The sequence below is a fragment of the Emiliania huxleyi genome (genome assembly GCF_000372725.1).
Source record: "Emiliania huxleyi CCMP1516 unplaced genomic scaffold EMIHUscaffold_25, whole genome shotgun sequence".
Lineage (NCBI taxonomy): Eukaryota > Haptophyta > Isochrysidales > Noelaerhabdaceae > Emiliania > Emiliania huxleyi.
Window position 1 is genome coordinate 184012 of NW_005200170.1, and position 13868 is coordinate 197879.

Genomic DNA, 13868 nt, shown 5'->3' on the forward strand with positions numbered 1-13868 from the left:
CCCCCCGCCCCCCCGCTTGGGCCGGTTGCGACGGCGGCGTCGCCTTCGCGTTGCACGCGTCGTACGACTCCCTCCCGCCTCTGGGCGAGGCGGGCGGCGAGGCGGCGCCGGGGCGCGGGCTGTCGCCCCACTCTCGCCCGCACGAGTCGCTCGCGGCGCTGCTGGCCGAGTCGTACGGAGGAGGGCTGGGCGGCGAGAGGCCGGGCGGCGGGAGGCTGGGCGGCGGGGGGGCATGCGGCGGGGGGGCATGCGGCGGCTTGCTGCAGCTCCGCGACGCGTGCGGCGCAATCTCGGGCGTCGAGATCGGCACGTTGCGCGTCGAGATCGGCACCTCGCGGCCGTCGAGCCCCTTTGACGTGCTCGGCGCCCTCCTCTCCGTCTAGCGGGCAGCTGCTGGTCTCGCCTCCCTCGAGCGGCGGCGGCGCGTGCGCGTGTACAGCATATCGGAGCGCCCCCTGGAGCTCTCCTAGAGCGCCGTGCCGGCCCTACCCTACCCGTCGCCATGTAGCCCTTGCGCGGCCGCCGCCTTGTACAGCTCACGCTCCCGCGTGGCCCCGTCTTTTGTACGCTTCTCGCCGAGTGTCTCCACCAACGTGCCGCTCCCCACGTGGAATGTATTCCCATGCAGTCTTTCTTGTCGCAACTCGCATGCACTGTATCTGTAGTCTGTATACCCGCTGCCGTGACCCACTGCGTGCACTGACCAGTGTCCTCTGCCGTGTAATCTCTCTGTTCGACGTGTTGTCTTGTTGCATGTCAGTTAGGTTTCGAGCGCTCACAGCTCCTCTATTGTACTCGTTCAGCCTTGTTGGCTTCGGGGCCCCAGAGCCAGACCGCCGCGCCCACCGCGCGCCGAACCAGAAACGACCACGCACTGGCCAGCCCACCCGCGATGAATGAATCGGATGGACATTGATGCACATCGTCGACGGACCAGTAAATAAACAATGACGTTAAAAAAATACGCACACCTTGGCACACTCTTCAGCCACAACCACCAACCAGTTCAAGAACCCTCGGCTTTAGGCCTCAGGCAGTGCCCCATCCAACTCGCGACTGTCTCTCGGTTGTGTGTCTCTCGCCCAACCCAGCCTCTAACCCCACACTCTCGCCCGCCCTCTCGCTCGCTCCGACGCTCTTGTCCCAAGCGCGCCGAGAGTCGCAGACCCCCCCCCGTCCCCCCCCCCCAAACCCACGCACGCGCCCTCACCGCGGTACGTCGTGCTCCGCCGCCGCACCTGTTGCTCTCTGCCGTGCTCGCGCGTCGGTCTCGCCGGGCCCCGCGCCCTCGCCACCCGGCCGGGGCTGGAGAGGCTCAGAACAGCTCGATGCCGCGCTCCTTGCACACGGCCACCAGCTGCTATTTGTTCTCATTGTCCACCATGAGCCACTGCACGCGAGGGGAGCCGCGGTGAGCATTGGGCGGGGAGCGGCGTGTGGCGAGGAGGGGCATCTCGCGCCTTCAAGCTCGGGGCGGCCCCCTCCTTGAGGATCTTGTGGTTGCCGTAGTCGGTCACAAACAGCGCGCTGCCGTCCGGGCTGATTACGGCGCCCATTGGGTTCTTGAATGCGCCGCATCGCCGACGCCGTCTGCATCGCCTTCCTCGCCGCTACCCACGAGCGTCGTCACAGCACCCGTCGCCACCTCCACCCGCCGATCTTGTTGTTGCCGCAGTCTCCCACAAACAGCGCGCTGCCGTCCAGGCTCACGGCGAGGCTGTATGGTTCGCTGAACTGCGCCGCACCGCCCACGCCGTCTGCATCGCCTTCCTCGCTGCTACCCGCGAGCGTCGTCACAGCACCCGTCGCCACCTCCACCCGACGGTCGTCGCGTTGCCGGCGTCCGCCACAAACTTTGCGCTGCCGTCCCAGCTGACGAAAATACCGCGGCAGTCCTCGCAGGTTGCAACGGTGCGCACGCGCCCAGCCGACGAGACGTGCAGCACCGAGACCCAGTCGTATCGTACCAGCCGTCCGCGTGATCGCTTGCGACGCCATGCAACTCGACGCCAGAGGTCTGTCCTCGCCCTCGAGCACGAGCGTGGTGACCTGGCCGACGGCGCGCGCGCCAAAGATGGGCGCCTCGAAGCCGGCAGCGACCGCCACGGGCTCGCCCTCCTCGCCGCCTTTGCCGTCGCTCTCGGTGCGGGCGCGCTTGCCGGAGCGTGACGCCATGGCCATTGACGGAGAGGTGAAGCGGGCTGCCCACGCGGCAAAAGTGCACGCGTGCCCCTTACCAGCGGAATTTCCGACGCCGTTCCGGCGCCACTTATGGGAAGAGGCAAAACATGCAGCACTCAGCCTTCCCTCCCCCTCCCGGATGGAAGTACTACCTGAGCTCGACCGTGCTTGACTTCGCTGTTCAGATGGGAAGCGGTAACCCACGGTGATATGGCCGCATGTGATGAGTGCTTGGGCTATCTCGGATCAAGTAGTCAACGATTTGGGGAGATTGTGAGTAGCAGGGAACTGGCTGCTGCTGTAGCATTAGCAACCAGTCGAAGCAGCGACTATAAACGCACAACCCCGGGCCCGAAATCGCACAGAGTCACGCAACACGGGATCCCAGGGAAGGCGAGCAAAAACCTTATCGCGCGCGCTAGACGCCGACTCGGAGGCCGCACCGGTCAGGCGCGCAGCCGGAGAGAGAGGGAGGCGCTCTGACACTGTGTTCACACGTGTTTCCCCCCCACCCACCACACACACACACAGCAGGCGCTCAATCGCCGCACGCGGCGAGCGCCTCCATCATCTCATTCACAATCTGCTCTGCGATGGCCGTGCGAAGAACGACTGAGATATGCCATCATTCCCTTCTTTTGGTAACGCTGTGCCTTTTGTGGTGCTAGTTCGTGCCAGTCTGCTGTGAGAGGGGCTTGTGTTCGTAGAATTCTTTTGGCAACGCAACGAAAAAGAAATCACGCCCCGATTGTCTCGCGCTGCGGCGCGGTCGCCTATTGCTGTCGGCCGGCTGGCGCTCCTGGGGGGTCGGCCAGGTCCCCTGAGGGGCCTCTCTCGCCGGCCCTGCGCGGTCTCAGCAGAGCGGTCCATGGTTCCGCTCATCTTCCCTAGCGCTGTGGCGCCCGCACCGCCTACCTGCACGCCATCTGGGCCGCCGACGCTCTCCGAGCTACCCGTCGACAGCCGCAACCGCACGCTCTTTGACATTGGCCTCCGCTCGCACGACGATGTCCTTGCCGTCATCATCCCTCGCGGCTCGGCGCTACCGGCGTCTGGCCGGGTGCTCCTCACCTCGTCGCGGCCGCGCCAGCCAGCCCTCGAGCTCGAGCTGCTCTGCGGCCTCCGGTATGCAGCGGCGGGAAACTTTGCTCTTGGCAGGCGGTCTCCGCTGCCAGCTTCGCCGCTGCCTCCTCACCACTGCCACCTCCCACTCCATTCCTGCCTCCCACTCCACTGGAGTCGTGACGCTTCGCGCAGCCTCGCCGCTGCCGTCACTGCTGCCCTCACCACCGCCGCCGCCGCCCCCGTTGCCACACAGGCGCAGCGTCGAGCTGCGAGAGCCGGCCGCTGCGCGCGGGCTGCCGCAGGTGCTGCTGCTGCTGTCCCTCGACGGCGCAGAGCTGCGGCTGTCGGTCGAGGAGGGGGGAGAGGAGGAGGCGGGAGGAGGCGTTGCGGCGGGAGAGGCGGCGGCGGCAGAGGCGGCGGGAGCAGAGGAGGCGGGAGGAGAGGAGGCGGGAGGAGAGGAGGCGGGAGGAGAGGCAGGAGGCGATGCCCCTTCTGCAGCGACAGCAGACGGCGCGAGGCTGCGGCGGTGGACCATCCTTCCGGCGGCCCTTTCCCTCGCGCGGTCAGACGGCTGTGAAGACACGCCGTTCACGCCCTCTGTCCGTGAACAGGCGGCGTTTGCGCGCGATGCCCCCGTGCGGGCGGCGACAGATCGCTCGCTGCTTCCCGCGCTGTGGAGGTTCGGCAACCTGTACAGCGAGGTTGGCCCGCCCCGGCCACCGCTACACGTCGCCGCGCTGCTGACCAGGCGCCGCTCACAGCTCAAGTTGCGGACAGGTGCCCCACCCTGGCTACTACGTCGCCGGCCGCTACTTGCGGCTGGAGCAGCGCACGGCGCCGCTGCAGGCTGTGCCTCGAGGCGCGAGATACAGCCGAGATATGGGCGAGATCTGGGCGACGTACAGCCGAGAGCCAGCCGAGAGCCAGCCGTGATACCACTTCACAGCTGCAGGCCCTTCACAGCTGCAGGTCCTTCACAGCTGCAGTCCCCTCCCTGTGGCCAGGCGCCGACGGCGAGGTGGTGCCCGCCGTGACGGCGGCCAAGGTGTGGCCGAGCGCGTATGCGATGCTGCGGGCGATGGAGGAGCGGGGCGGCGAGGTGGCGGGTGCCGTGCGTCTAGATGCGGGGCGTAGACCCCTCGCTCTTGCGGCGGGCGCTCGAGCGGGCGCCGCACGCAAGGCGTCCCCCCCGTGCCTGACCCGGGGGTCCTCCTTAGTATTTTCACGCAGGGGGGCGGTCCCCTTTTATTTCGCCCCCCCCCCCCCCCCCCCCCCCCTCCCTCAGCCAGCTCCTGCCTCACCCCCCAGGCTCGCGCGTCCTCGAGCTCGGCGCGGGCACAGGACTCGCGGGCATGAGCGGCGCAGTCCTCGGCGCCTGTGCCACGTGGCACTCGCCCACCCGCCCGAGATACGCGAGGTCAGCCGAGATGGCCCGAGATTAGGAGCCTCGCACGTGGCGCTCACCGACCTCCCCGAGAACTTGCCGCTGCTGCGGCGGAACGCGGCGCTCAATCGGCTGGAGGGAGACGGCGTCGAGGTTGCCTCTCTCGATTGGACGCAGCCTCTCCCTGAGGCGCCGCGTGCTCCCGCATGCTCTCCTCCTCTCCCCCTCTCCCCCCCCCTCTCCTCTCCTCTCTCCCTCTCCTCCCTCTCCTCTCCTCCTCTCCCTCCCCTCCCCTCCCCTCCCCTCCCCTCCCCCTCCCCTCCCCCCCCCTCCCCCTCCCCTCCCCTCCCCTACTGCGTCGGGGTGGAGCCGTCACATGGCCCTGCGCCTCTGACGCGCGCCTCACGCCGCCCCGCCGTGACCAGGCCTTGCTGGCCGGGGGGTGGGACCTCATCCTCGCCGCCGATTGCGTGTTTTGGGAGGCGCGCGCACCCTCGACGACGGTCGGCTCACTGCCAGCAGAGCCGCTCACGCCCCGCGCCCGTGATTCAGGTCCTCTTTGATCCGCTCATCGCCACGCTGCAAGCGCTGCTCGCCGCCGCCGCCCCCTCCGCCGCCGCCTATCTCACTGCGACGCACCGCCAGGCGCGGCTCGCCGAGTTTCTTCGCCGGCTCGATGGCACGGCAAGCCTCGAGAGGGAGGCGCTGCCGCTGCCTCTCGGCCTGCCGGGCACCGAGCTGCACAGAGTGACACTGCGGCCTGAGCCCTGGTGTCGAGGTGTCGAGGCCCGGTGTCGAGGGTGTCGAGCTGCTGTCGAGGGATAGAGGTGTCGAGGCCTGTCGAGGCCTGTCGAGGCCTGTCGAGGCCTGTCGAGGCCTGTCGAGGCTGAAACCATGCTTGTCCGTGTCGAGGAGTGTCGAGGGGTGTCGAGGGGTGTCGAGGGTGTCGAGGGTGTCGAGGGTGTCGAGGGTGTCGAGCGGGTGTCGAGCGGGTGTCGAGTGTTGTCAAGAGGCGTCTGAGGTATCGAGGTGTCCAAGGTGGGGATGCAGTTGCAGCCCATCAACATACAACAAAAGTTGGGCAGCAGTTGCAAAGCTGTTTCATCCCTTAGTTGCAGCCTCAGTTGCACCCTGTTGATGTAGCACAACCTGAGCACAACCAGTATACTCTCTGTGGACATTTGCGCGGACATCAAGTGCCGGGAGTCATTGCCACTGTGCACCAAGGTGCTGTGCAGGCGCAGCACCGCAGCAGCGTCGCTGCTGCAGCAGCGTCGCTGCTGCAGCGTCACCGGCGCACAAAGCGCAACTGACCACAGCGCTCATGGCACAAGGCTGGTGCCATGAGTCAGTGGACATTGCCACTGCACAAGGTGCTGTCCAGCAGCTAAGGGCTACAGTACCCCATCGCAGCAGCGTCGCCGCCGCTGCAGCGTCGCCGTTGCATCGTCGCCAGTGCACAAAGCGCAATGGACCACAGGTCTGCACTCATGGCACAAGCTCACTGGTGTGAGGATTCATTGCCACTGTACAAGGTGCTGTGCAGCACCTTAGGGCTACCTGAGTACTGCCATGTTTGCTGCATCAACAGGGGTGCAACTGAGCTGCAACTTGAGCTAGAACTTGAGAGGCTGCAACTCAGGGATGAAAGTACTGCCAGCCAAGTTTGATTGCTGCTGCAACCCTGATTTCTAACTCTGTGACTCCAATGGGTCTACGTCTCTGCTGTGTTAGGATCATCAGAGGTGTCGAGCGGTGTCGAGCGGTGTCGAGCGGTGTCGAGCGGTGTCGAGGGGTGTCGAGGGGTGTCGAGGGGTGTCGAGGTGTCGAGTTTGGCACCTTGACACGGACGAGCATGGTTTCAGCCTAGATGGTGTCGAGGGGTGTCGAGGGGTGTCGAGTTTGTCGAGTTGGCATGGGTTGTCGAGGTGTCGAGTCGGTGTCGAGGTTTGGTGTCGAGGTGTCGAGGCCAGGGCTCAGACTGCGGCGAGGTCAGGCTGTGGCTGAAGGGGGCTGAAACCCCCCGGGCATCGCACCTCAGTGCACGGGAAGCTCTGCGGGCCGCTGTGACGTGTGAGCTGTGTGTGCACGCTCGCGCGCGTGCTGTGGAGCTGTGCGCGCGAAAACTTAAAAGACCGGTAGCCCTCCACCCCATCCACTACCGCCACCGCCGCCCTCTGTCTCCACCGCCGCCGTCGCCGCCGCCGCCGCCCCAGCCCTTGCCGCCGCCGCCTTCGCCGCCGCCACCGCGGGGACCGCCGCCGCCGCCGCCCCCGTACGTCAGTATCCGCCGCCGCCACCGCACACCCGCCGACTTCGCCTTCGCCCCCACCCCCACCTCCGCCCTCGACGTCGCCGCCGATCACATATCCAAAGCCACCGCCGTTCCCGCCGCCCCCACGGCCACCGCCATTCCCAGATCCCACCCCCGCCCTCGCCTCCACCCTCGCCCACACCTCCTCCGCCCTCGCCGGTGCGTCCCTCGCCGCCGCCGCTGCCGCCTCCGACGAAGCCAGAGAGGTTCTTCGGGGAGTCACCCTCCCCGCCGCCTCCCAGTCCGCCGCCCCCCCCCTCGTTACCACCGCTGCCGCTGCTGCCACCGGCACGGCTATCGTCACCACCGCCCCCACCATTGATAAGCATATGCCCCCCCCGGCACGGCCACCGCCGCCAGGGCCTCCGCCACTCCCACCGTCACCGCCAGCGCCGCCGTCTCCTCCGCCATTGCCACCCGCCCCCTCGCCGCTGCCTTCGCCGCCACCACTTCCGAGCCGAGACCCGCTGCCTGCTTGGAACCGCGAACCGGCGCGCGCCGCCCGCGGCGCGCGGGGGCGCGGGGGTTTATCTCTCTCTTTTTTTGTGTGCCACCGCATAATTCGACTCCTTGAGGGATCATGTTTCAAAAAGCCGGGAGATAGCATCGCATTATTGTTGCATATTATGCCACATCAGCACCAGGCACTGCTGCTCTCGACTTTACTAAGTCCTCAGCCTATCTCACATCTCCTCGTAGAACTCGACGACCGGTGGACTCGTGAACGGGTCGCTCGCCGCGAACACCTCCCATGCTGCAAAGTGCGGCGTCGCCTGATGTGCCTCGAAGCCCCGTCGGCCCTCGTACTTCTCTGAGTGCAACGGGGGAAGAAGGGTGAGAGGGCTGGCTTGGTCCTCCTGGCAGGGCTCGGAGCCGGGAAGCGTCTCACCGTAGAAGTGGAAGGTGTTCGGCTGGTCCACGTCCTCTCCCCATACGTACTCCACAGCGAGCGGCTCAGTAGAGAGCGTTCCCTTCTGGTTGTCGCGTATACAGGCGATGAACTCGTCGCGCCGCTCCGACCTCACGCAACCTTCTGGTTCACGTTGAGACAAAACTTGCTGCCGGGAAGCATTCCGTTGGTCACGGCGTTGGCGAGGCTGATCGGCGTGCCGGCGCGGCCGGCGTCAGCGGTGCGGCTCAATGTCGCGGACGACGCGAAGAAGCCGGCAGCTGACAGCGAGAGGGCGGCGAGAGAGAGCATGTGCATACCACACAGCGAAAGCACTTCTTCTATATCGTGTTTTCTTTCTTTCTTTACCGACCTCTATTCCAGTCATAAAAAATGATTATTTATTACTGTTCATACCATACATTGTGTGTTTGTCCTCGGCTCTGCGTCAGAGACACACGTTGGGTGAGGCGGTCGGTGCTCGTGCTCCAGCGGCGGAGAATGAGCCCCGCCCCCGGTCGGCACTCCACAGCGTGCTGAGCACCCGGCAAACGGAGTCACGGCGGGGTGGCAAGCTGGGCGGCGACGGAGGTGGGAGGGGAGCGGGCGGTGCGCGGGGTGCGGGCTGTGAGTCATCAGGCCGCTCGTTGCCCTGCAGCGCCGCCACAGCTTGAAGCCGTGGCATGACCGCGTCCCAGACGAGGGACCACAGGAACGCACGCGGAGGCGGAGGCGCGGAGTCTGAGTCCACCTTCACTATGAACGGCTGTGGCGGCTTTACGCCCTCCCTCGCTGCGGCCGCATGCAGCAGCTCCTCCGCCACCGCTCTCCTGCGCATGGTCTCCTCCGCCGCAGCCTTTGCCGAGAGGGCGGGAGAGTCTGGCTGGCCCGTGGCGAGGATGGCACAGTAGCCGAGGAAGAGCGCAACGCCGGCAATGAACACAAAAGTGCGGCAGAGCGCCTTGATCACCGACGCAGGCGAGGACGGTGCACGGCGGGAGGGTTTGAGGCAGCAAAAGGAGTAGCAATCGCCGCCGTCGTACGTGTGCCCTTGGACCAAAGCTGCTGCTTCGTTCTCGCCCGACAAGAGCCTCCTCGAGAGCGGCCACTCGTCGACTGACGCGTGCTGCCGTATCTCACGAGAGATGGTCGCTAACCGGGCGTCACGATTCTGGCATGCCCGCTCTGCGGCGCAGTCGCAGAGCAAGCCACGAGACGAGCTCGCGCTACAGGCGACGAGGAGCACCGTGTGCACACGCATAATGGCTGGAGAGTGACGGCAGGGTGACGGGCCCACTTGCTGCTGCTGACGGGCAAACCAGAGACCAAGCAATCCGGAGATTTTTTCTTTTTTTTGAGAGCGCCTTCGTTGTTAATAGTACAAGCCCAATGGTCCCTTTCGAGCGGTCCCCTGTCGCAGTCGCACACACGCACACGCCGCACCGCACCGCGCGCCCGCCCGCGATTTTTTCTCACACCGCGGCACTTGACAGGGTCGATTCCGCATGGTGCGGGACCCCTCCGATCGTCCTGTAACCACACACTCCTTAAAATCCCTGTGTGGTGGCGGCGTGCCGTCCTCCCATCCCTCCCTCCGACGCTGTTTTCTTTCTTTCTTTCTGTAACTACTTAAAATCCCTGTGGTGGCGGCGTGCCGTCCTCCCATCCCTCCCTTGTGTCTGTTTTCTTTCTTTCTTTCTGTAACTACTCAATTAACTTCGACGAGCCTACAACACGGGCGGTCGCCTAGAATTTTACAACAAAAGAAGGTTCGGGTGGCTCATCGAAGGTTCGATCGCCTCCTTCCTCCGCGAGCGAGCGAGCGGAGGAGGCGCCGCCTCGCGGCCGTTCGGGCAGCAAAACAGATCATTCGAACCCTGACAGGGATCAGGGTAGACGAAGCTCGAAGGCTGGAGCGAGCCGACAGGCCCACTTGCTCGGCGGAGAGCAGAAATAAAGAAAGAAAACAGACAACCCAAGGGAGGAGTGGGAGGACGGCACGCCGCCACCACACAGGGATTTTAAGGAGAGGAGTGGGTGCTAGCCGTCGCCCACCCTAGCCCTTGGGCGTCTGCTTCTTCCTATCTCTCTTCGCACAGTCCCTCGCCGATTCTCGCTGCAACCTTCATGCCACCTCGCGGTCGTCCCACTCTCGTCGTTCTCTCTTCTGTCGCTTGATCCTCTGTCGCGTTGCTCTCCTCTGTCTGCCTCGTTCTGCGACGGACGGCGCCGCCGCCTGCCGCTCCCTCAGCTTCTCCCGCCTTTCGGCGCAACTCTGCCCTCCTCGCGGCATATTTTGGCCCCTCGAGTTTATCGAGCTCTCCTCGCGCAAGGTCGCGCAAGGCCCTGGACGACTCTTCTCATTTTTCGCACCATCATTTGTTTCGTAGAGATCCGATGAGAGATCCGGACCGACTGAGGCCAAATATACAATGGTGAAGAGGCGCCGCGAGGACGATACAGCGAGCGCTTCGGCCCCAAACGCCATGGCCGTCGTCCAGGCCGTTCGGGCAGGGATCAAGCTGCAGCGAGAGGACCCGCAGCGCGCCTTCCGGCATGCCTGCCTTCTCCAAATGCGAGTGATGTTGGCCGCAAAAAACCCTATGACCGAGCCTCTGCACAAGTTCTCCCACGGCCAAGGGGTCCTCTGGCGGGACGACTCGCCGCCCGAGACGCCCGCCCTGTCCGCCTCGAGCAGCTCCAGCGACCTCGACTCGGGCTTTAACATGGTGGAGGACGAGTTTGCGATGCTTGTGGACGAGCTTGAAGATCTGGACGAGGTGGCGTCCGTGGCGGCGGAGCAGTGGGCCTCAGCTCGTTAGTCGCGAGGAATTGGCGAGCAGTGGGGGTCGGATGGGGCGTCGCTTGCCGCTGTGCCGCTCCTTCCCCACGCCGTGGGCTGGTCGGACGTCGTGAGACCGGCACCGGTGCTGGCACTGCGCGATGCGTGTACAGTAGATCTAGTAGATCGTTGTGAGAGCGCCGCGGTAGACGCGTGCCGCTGGATGCATCTGGGAGCGCTAGTCCCCGCCCCCCCTTCCCACACGTGGCCCTCTCACGCATGCCCTCACGCCACGCATGCCCTCACGCATGCCCGAAATGGAGAGCACAAATTGTCCGCCCTGTTCAATGTGTGTGTACACCAGTTTGTCGAGTACAACCAACCATGACAGCACAGTACAGTTGAAACAGCACAACAAAGTGGCTTTTGCCGCCACCACTCATGACTCGACGCGCTCTCGAGCACCAGCGACCAGGCACCTCACGGGCACGGCCCCCGCGCCCCGCGTCTCGCCTCTCCCCTCTGGCGTCTGGGCACACATAGTCATACACATAGCAATCATAGCTCCCCATTACCGGCGTCGCGCACGGGACATGGCGCGACAAAACGCGGGAGAAACGGGATGACTGCGGGCCGTAGGCCTAGCCCCCCACCTCGCCGGTCGCCGCCGCCTCGGGATCGGCCACAGGCTCGGGTTGCGGCGAGAGACGCTCCAGCAGCCCGCTGCCGGCGCTCGCGCCCGAGCCTGTTCACGCGAGAGACGTGTCCAGAGAGATTCAGGCTGTGCACGCCGGCGGCGCTGTCCCACGGCCTGCGGCTCTCTGGCGGCGGGCGGCCTCGCTCGCTGGGCTGGCTCCGGCCGCCGGCAGCAGAGGCGGCGTGCCGGTCCCCAGCCCCCTCTCACACTGGTGAGCAAGGACCCGGTCAAGTTTGAGCTCGGGCTCGTGTCGATCGTCTACGACGGACACCTCTGTCTAGATGCCCCGACCAGCTGACCCATCCTCAGGCTAGCACACACGAACGAGTGCCCGTGTTCTCGAGTGCGCTAGCTTGAGGATGGGTCAGCTGGTCGGGGCATCTAGACAGAGGTGTCCGTCGTAGACGATCGACACGAGCCCGAGCCCAAACTTGACCGGGTCCCCGCTCACCTGCGAGAGAGAGGGGTGGGTCATAGCCAGAGAAGTGCGCGGGCCGTACACTAGAGCGGCTCTCCGCTCGCCGCGCTCCAGTCGTCCGAGCACCCCGCGTCGAGCAACAGCTGCCTGAACAGAAAGATGCGCGGGTTCGACAGAGAGGGTGTGAAGAGCAGCCCGCGTCGAGCCGCCGCTGCGTCAGCGAGAGCAAGCCGCCGCACAGGTCGAGGCACACCTAAACGAGAAGGGCGCGAGGCATAAGTGGAAAGCCGCGACCCTCCGCCGCGCAAGTCGAGGCAAACGTTGTCGATCGACCAACCGGCAGTCGAGCGGCGGCGCGCCTAGGACGGTTGAGAGGAGGTTCAGAGAGGGCCCAGAGAAGGTCCGGAGAGGACCAGCCGGCAGTCGAGCGGCGGCGCGCGTTCAGCAGCAGCTGCGGCAGGTACTTGACCAGCGTCACGCCCAGCTTGACCGCGGCGAGCGCGTTGAGGTACGCCAGCCAGTCGAGCCACCGTATCGGGCGAGCCTACAGCAAGGCTCCGAGAGCTCTCGGAAGGTTGCCGGCGAGCCAGCCCAGCAAGCGTGCCGGACGAGCCGCCGCTAGGCCCGCGCCAACCGCCGCGCCGAGCAGAATGGCTGCGGAGGCGGCCTTCGCGGGGAGGGAGAAAGTCTGGCCTCCCCGCTCGTAGAGGAAGACCTGGGGCAGGTCCAGAGGCGGCTCAGAGGCGGTGCGGAGACGGGCTGCTTTCGGCACTCGTAGAGCAAGAGGCCTGCAGCAGCGTCACGGCGGAGATGAGCAGCGCGTGCAGCGCGAAGAAGACGTCGTTCGGCCGCACCTGTTCTTGTGCATTGGCTGTGAGGCCACCAAGTCATCGTTGGCCGCACCTGGTCCCGGGTGGTGGCGTGAGATCGGGTGGTGGCGTGGAGGATTCGGCACTCGCGGCGCGAGGGAGGCGTCGGGTCGGTTGGCGCGGCGCCGCTGCTGTGGTGCGCCGCGAGGACCAGCCCCGGGTATACCTCGGTTGTGTCTCACCGAGCTCACCGAGCCTGCAGCTGCAGGACCAGCCTCTGCTAACCTCTCGGCTGTATCTCGGCTACATCTCGCCGCGCTGCAGTTGTGGTGCGCGTGGTGCGATCTCGCTTCCGCCGCGGACTCGCCAGGTCACGGTGACATCTGCTCTTCGCTCTCGCTGGGTAGGATAGGTGGCGAATATGTAAGTTAAATCTGCTCTCGCCCACCGCGCTGCTGCTGTGGTGAGCCGCGGCGTACTCGGCCTGCACGGTGGGGGAGAGGAAGAGGGCGAGGTTGAAGGCCGAGTAGCAGCCGAACGCAATCAGGTTGAGCAGCGCAAAGTCGAACGACAGCCCGACCACCGAACGGCGCACATAGTTTTGTATCGCCTGCGGGTAGAAGGACGCCGACCACGCCGCGAAATACGTCCAGCCGAGGACACCAGACAGGCCGCCCGAGATGGATGCTGGGCAAGAGCCGCTTGGCCGCCGCTCCGACGGCAGGCCGAGACCGAGGCCGAGGCCCAGGCACACGACGGCAGCGGCGAGCGCAAGGCGGGCGAGCTTTGCGCGGCGAATGCCGTCGGCGGACGAGCTGCCGACGGCCGCGCGCCACGACGGCTCCGAGGAGCGTCGCGGGTCTTGGAGAGCCATGTACCAGTGGCTTGCCGTCGGAGGGAGAGAATAGGCGACCTGCGCCGCCGCGCGAGTTGCCCACTCGCTACTCGCTAGTGTGGTGTACTCGGTTAGTGTGGGTAAACCATAGTACCGTATACGGTACTATGAACAGAGAAGCCCATAAAAGTCGCCGCGGCAGTCCACGCCGAGCCGGCCTGCTGCCGGCTCGCACGGCAGCCTCGTCCTCTCGACCAGCCTCAACTTAGTAAAGTCAACATTTTGTCGCTGCAGCGTGCTCCGTGGCGAGCTGTGGCGGCGGTCGAAGTTCGCCCAGGTTCGGTGACGAGCGCCGGACGATAGTACCGTCTCTGTTCGCCCTGTGCATGTCAGGCCAGGCTGCAGCAGGGCACTACCATCGTGCTGCCCTGCTGCAGCTGACGTCTGCCGCCCATGATCTCTTCTTCGTTGCGTTACCAAAAGAAGGGGAAAGA

General features: G+C 65.6%; 6 protein-coding genes across 6 annotated transcripts in view; 3 read left to right on the forward strand and 3 right to left on the reverse strand.

The window, feature by feature from the left end:
- Positions 1 to 383, forward strand: part of EMIHUDRAFT_205798 (hypothetical protein) — a gene marked incomplete at both ends in the record, with an annotated part of 1824 nt that extends 1441 nt beyond the window's left edge. The window contains one exon of the mRNA XM_005778083.1: positions 303 to 383. Coding sequence (XP_005778140.1) covers positions 303 to 383 — 81 coding nt within the window. The remainder of the gene's footprint in view (positions 1 to 302) is intronic.
- Positions 384 to 1626: 1243 nt separating this feature from the next.
- On the reverse strand, positions 1627 to 2181 carry EMIHUDRAFT_205799 (hypothetical protein; the record flags this gene model as incomplete). Its single annotated transcript, XM_005778084.1, has 1 exon — positions 1627 to 2181. One exon carries the CDS (start codon positions 2179 to 2181, stop codon positions 1627 to 1629), a length of 555 nt encoding a protein of 184 aa, XP_005778141.1.
- An 868-nt stretch (positions 2182 to 3049) lies between these two features.
- EMIHUDRAFT_450351 (hypothetical protein) lies at positions 3050 to 6775 on the forward strand (the record flags this gene model as incomplete). The annotated part of the gene is made up of 10 exons (XM_005778085.1): positions 3050 to 3342; positions 3745 to 3772; positions 3858 to 3947; positions 4024 to 4105; positions 4251 to 4352; positions 4555 to 4617; positions 4689 to 4819; positions 5056 to 5112; positions 5183 to 5382; positions 6611 to 6775. The coding sequence occupies 10 exons, from the start codon at positions 3050 to 3052 to the stop codon at positions 6645 to 6647; spliced, it is 1083 nt and encodes a 360-aa protein (XP_005778142.1). The 3' UTR covers positions 6648 to 6775.
- An 852-nt stretch (positions 6776 to 7627) lies between these two features.
- EMIHUDRAFT_205801 (hypothetical protein) lies at positions 7628 to 9094 on the reverse strand (the record flags this gene model as incomplete). The annotated part of the gene is made up of 5 exons (XM_005778086.1): positions 7628 to 7755; positions 7834 to 7918; positions 7975 to 8114; positions 8294 to 8369; positions 8522 to 9094. 5 exons carry the CDS (start codon positions 9092 to 9094, stop codon positions 7628 to 7630), a joined length of 1002 nt encoding a protein of 333 aa, XP_005778143.1.
- Positions 9095 to 10319: 1225 nt separating this feature from the next.
- Positions 10320 to 10655, forward strand: EMIHUDRAFT_205802 (hypothetical protein; the record flags this gene model as incomplete). The annotated part of the gene is made up of 1 exon (XM_005778087.1): positions 10320 to 10655. The coding sequence occupies one exon, from the start codon at positions 10320 to 10322 to the stop codon at positions 10653 to 10655; it is 336 nt and encodes a 111-aa protein (XP_005778144.1).
- Positions 10656 to 11983: 1328 nt separating this feature from the next.
- Positions 11984 to 13413, reverse strand: EMIHUDRAFT_64713 (hypothetical protein; the record flags this gene model as incomplete). Its single annotated transcript, XM_005778088.1, has 4 exons — positions 11984 to 12274; positions 12365 to 12466; positions 12534 to 12584; positions 12988 to 13413. 4 exons carry the CDS (start codon positions 13411 to 13413, stop codon positions 11984 to 11986), a joined length of 870 nt encoding a protein of 289 aa, XP_005778145.1.
- Positions 13414 to 13868: the final 455 nt, after the last annotated feature.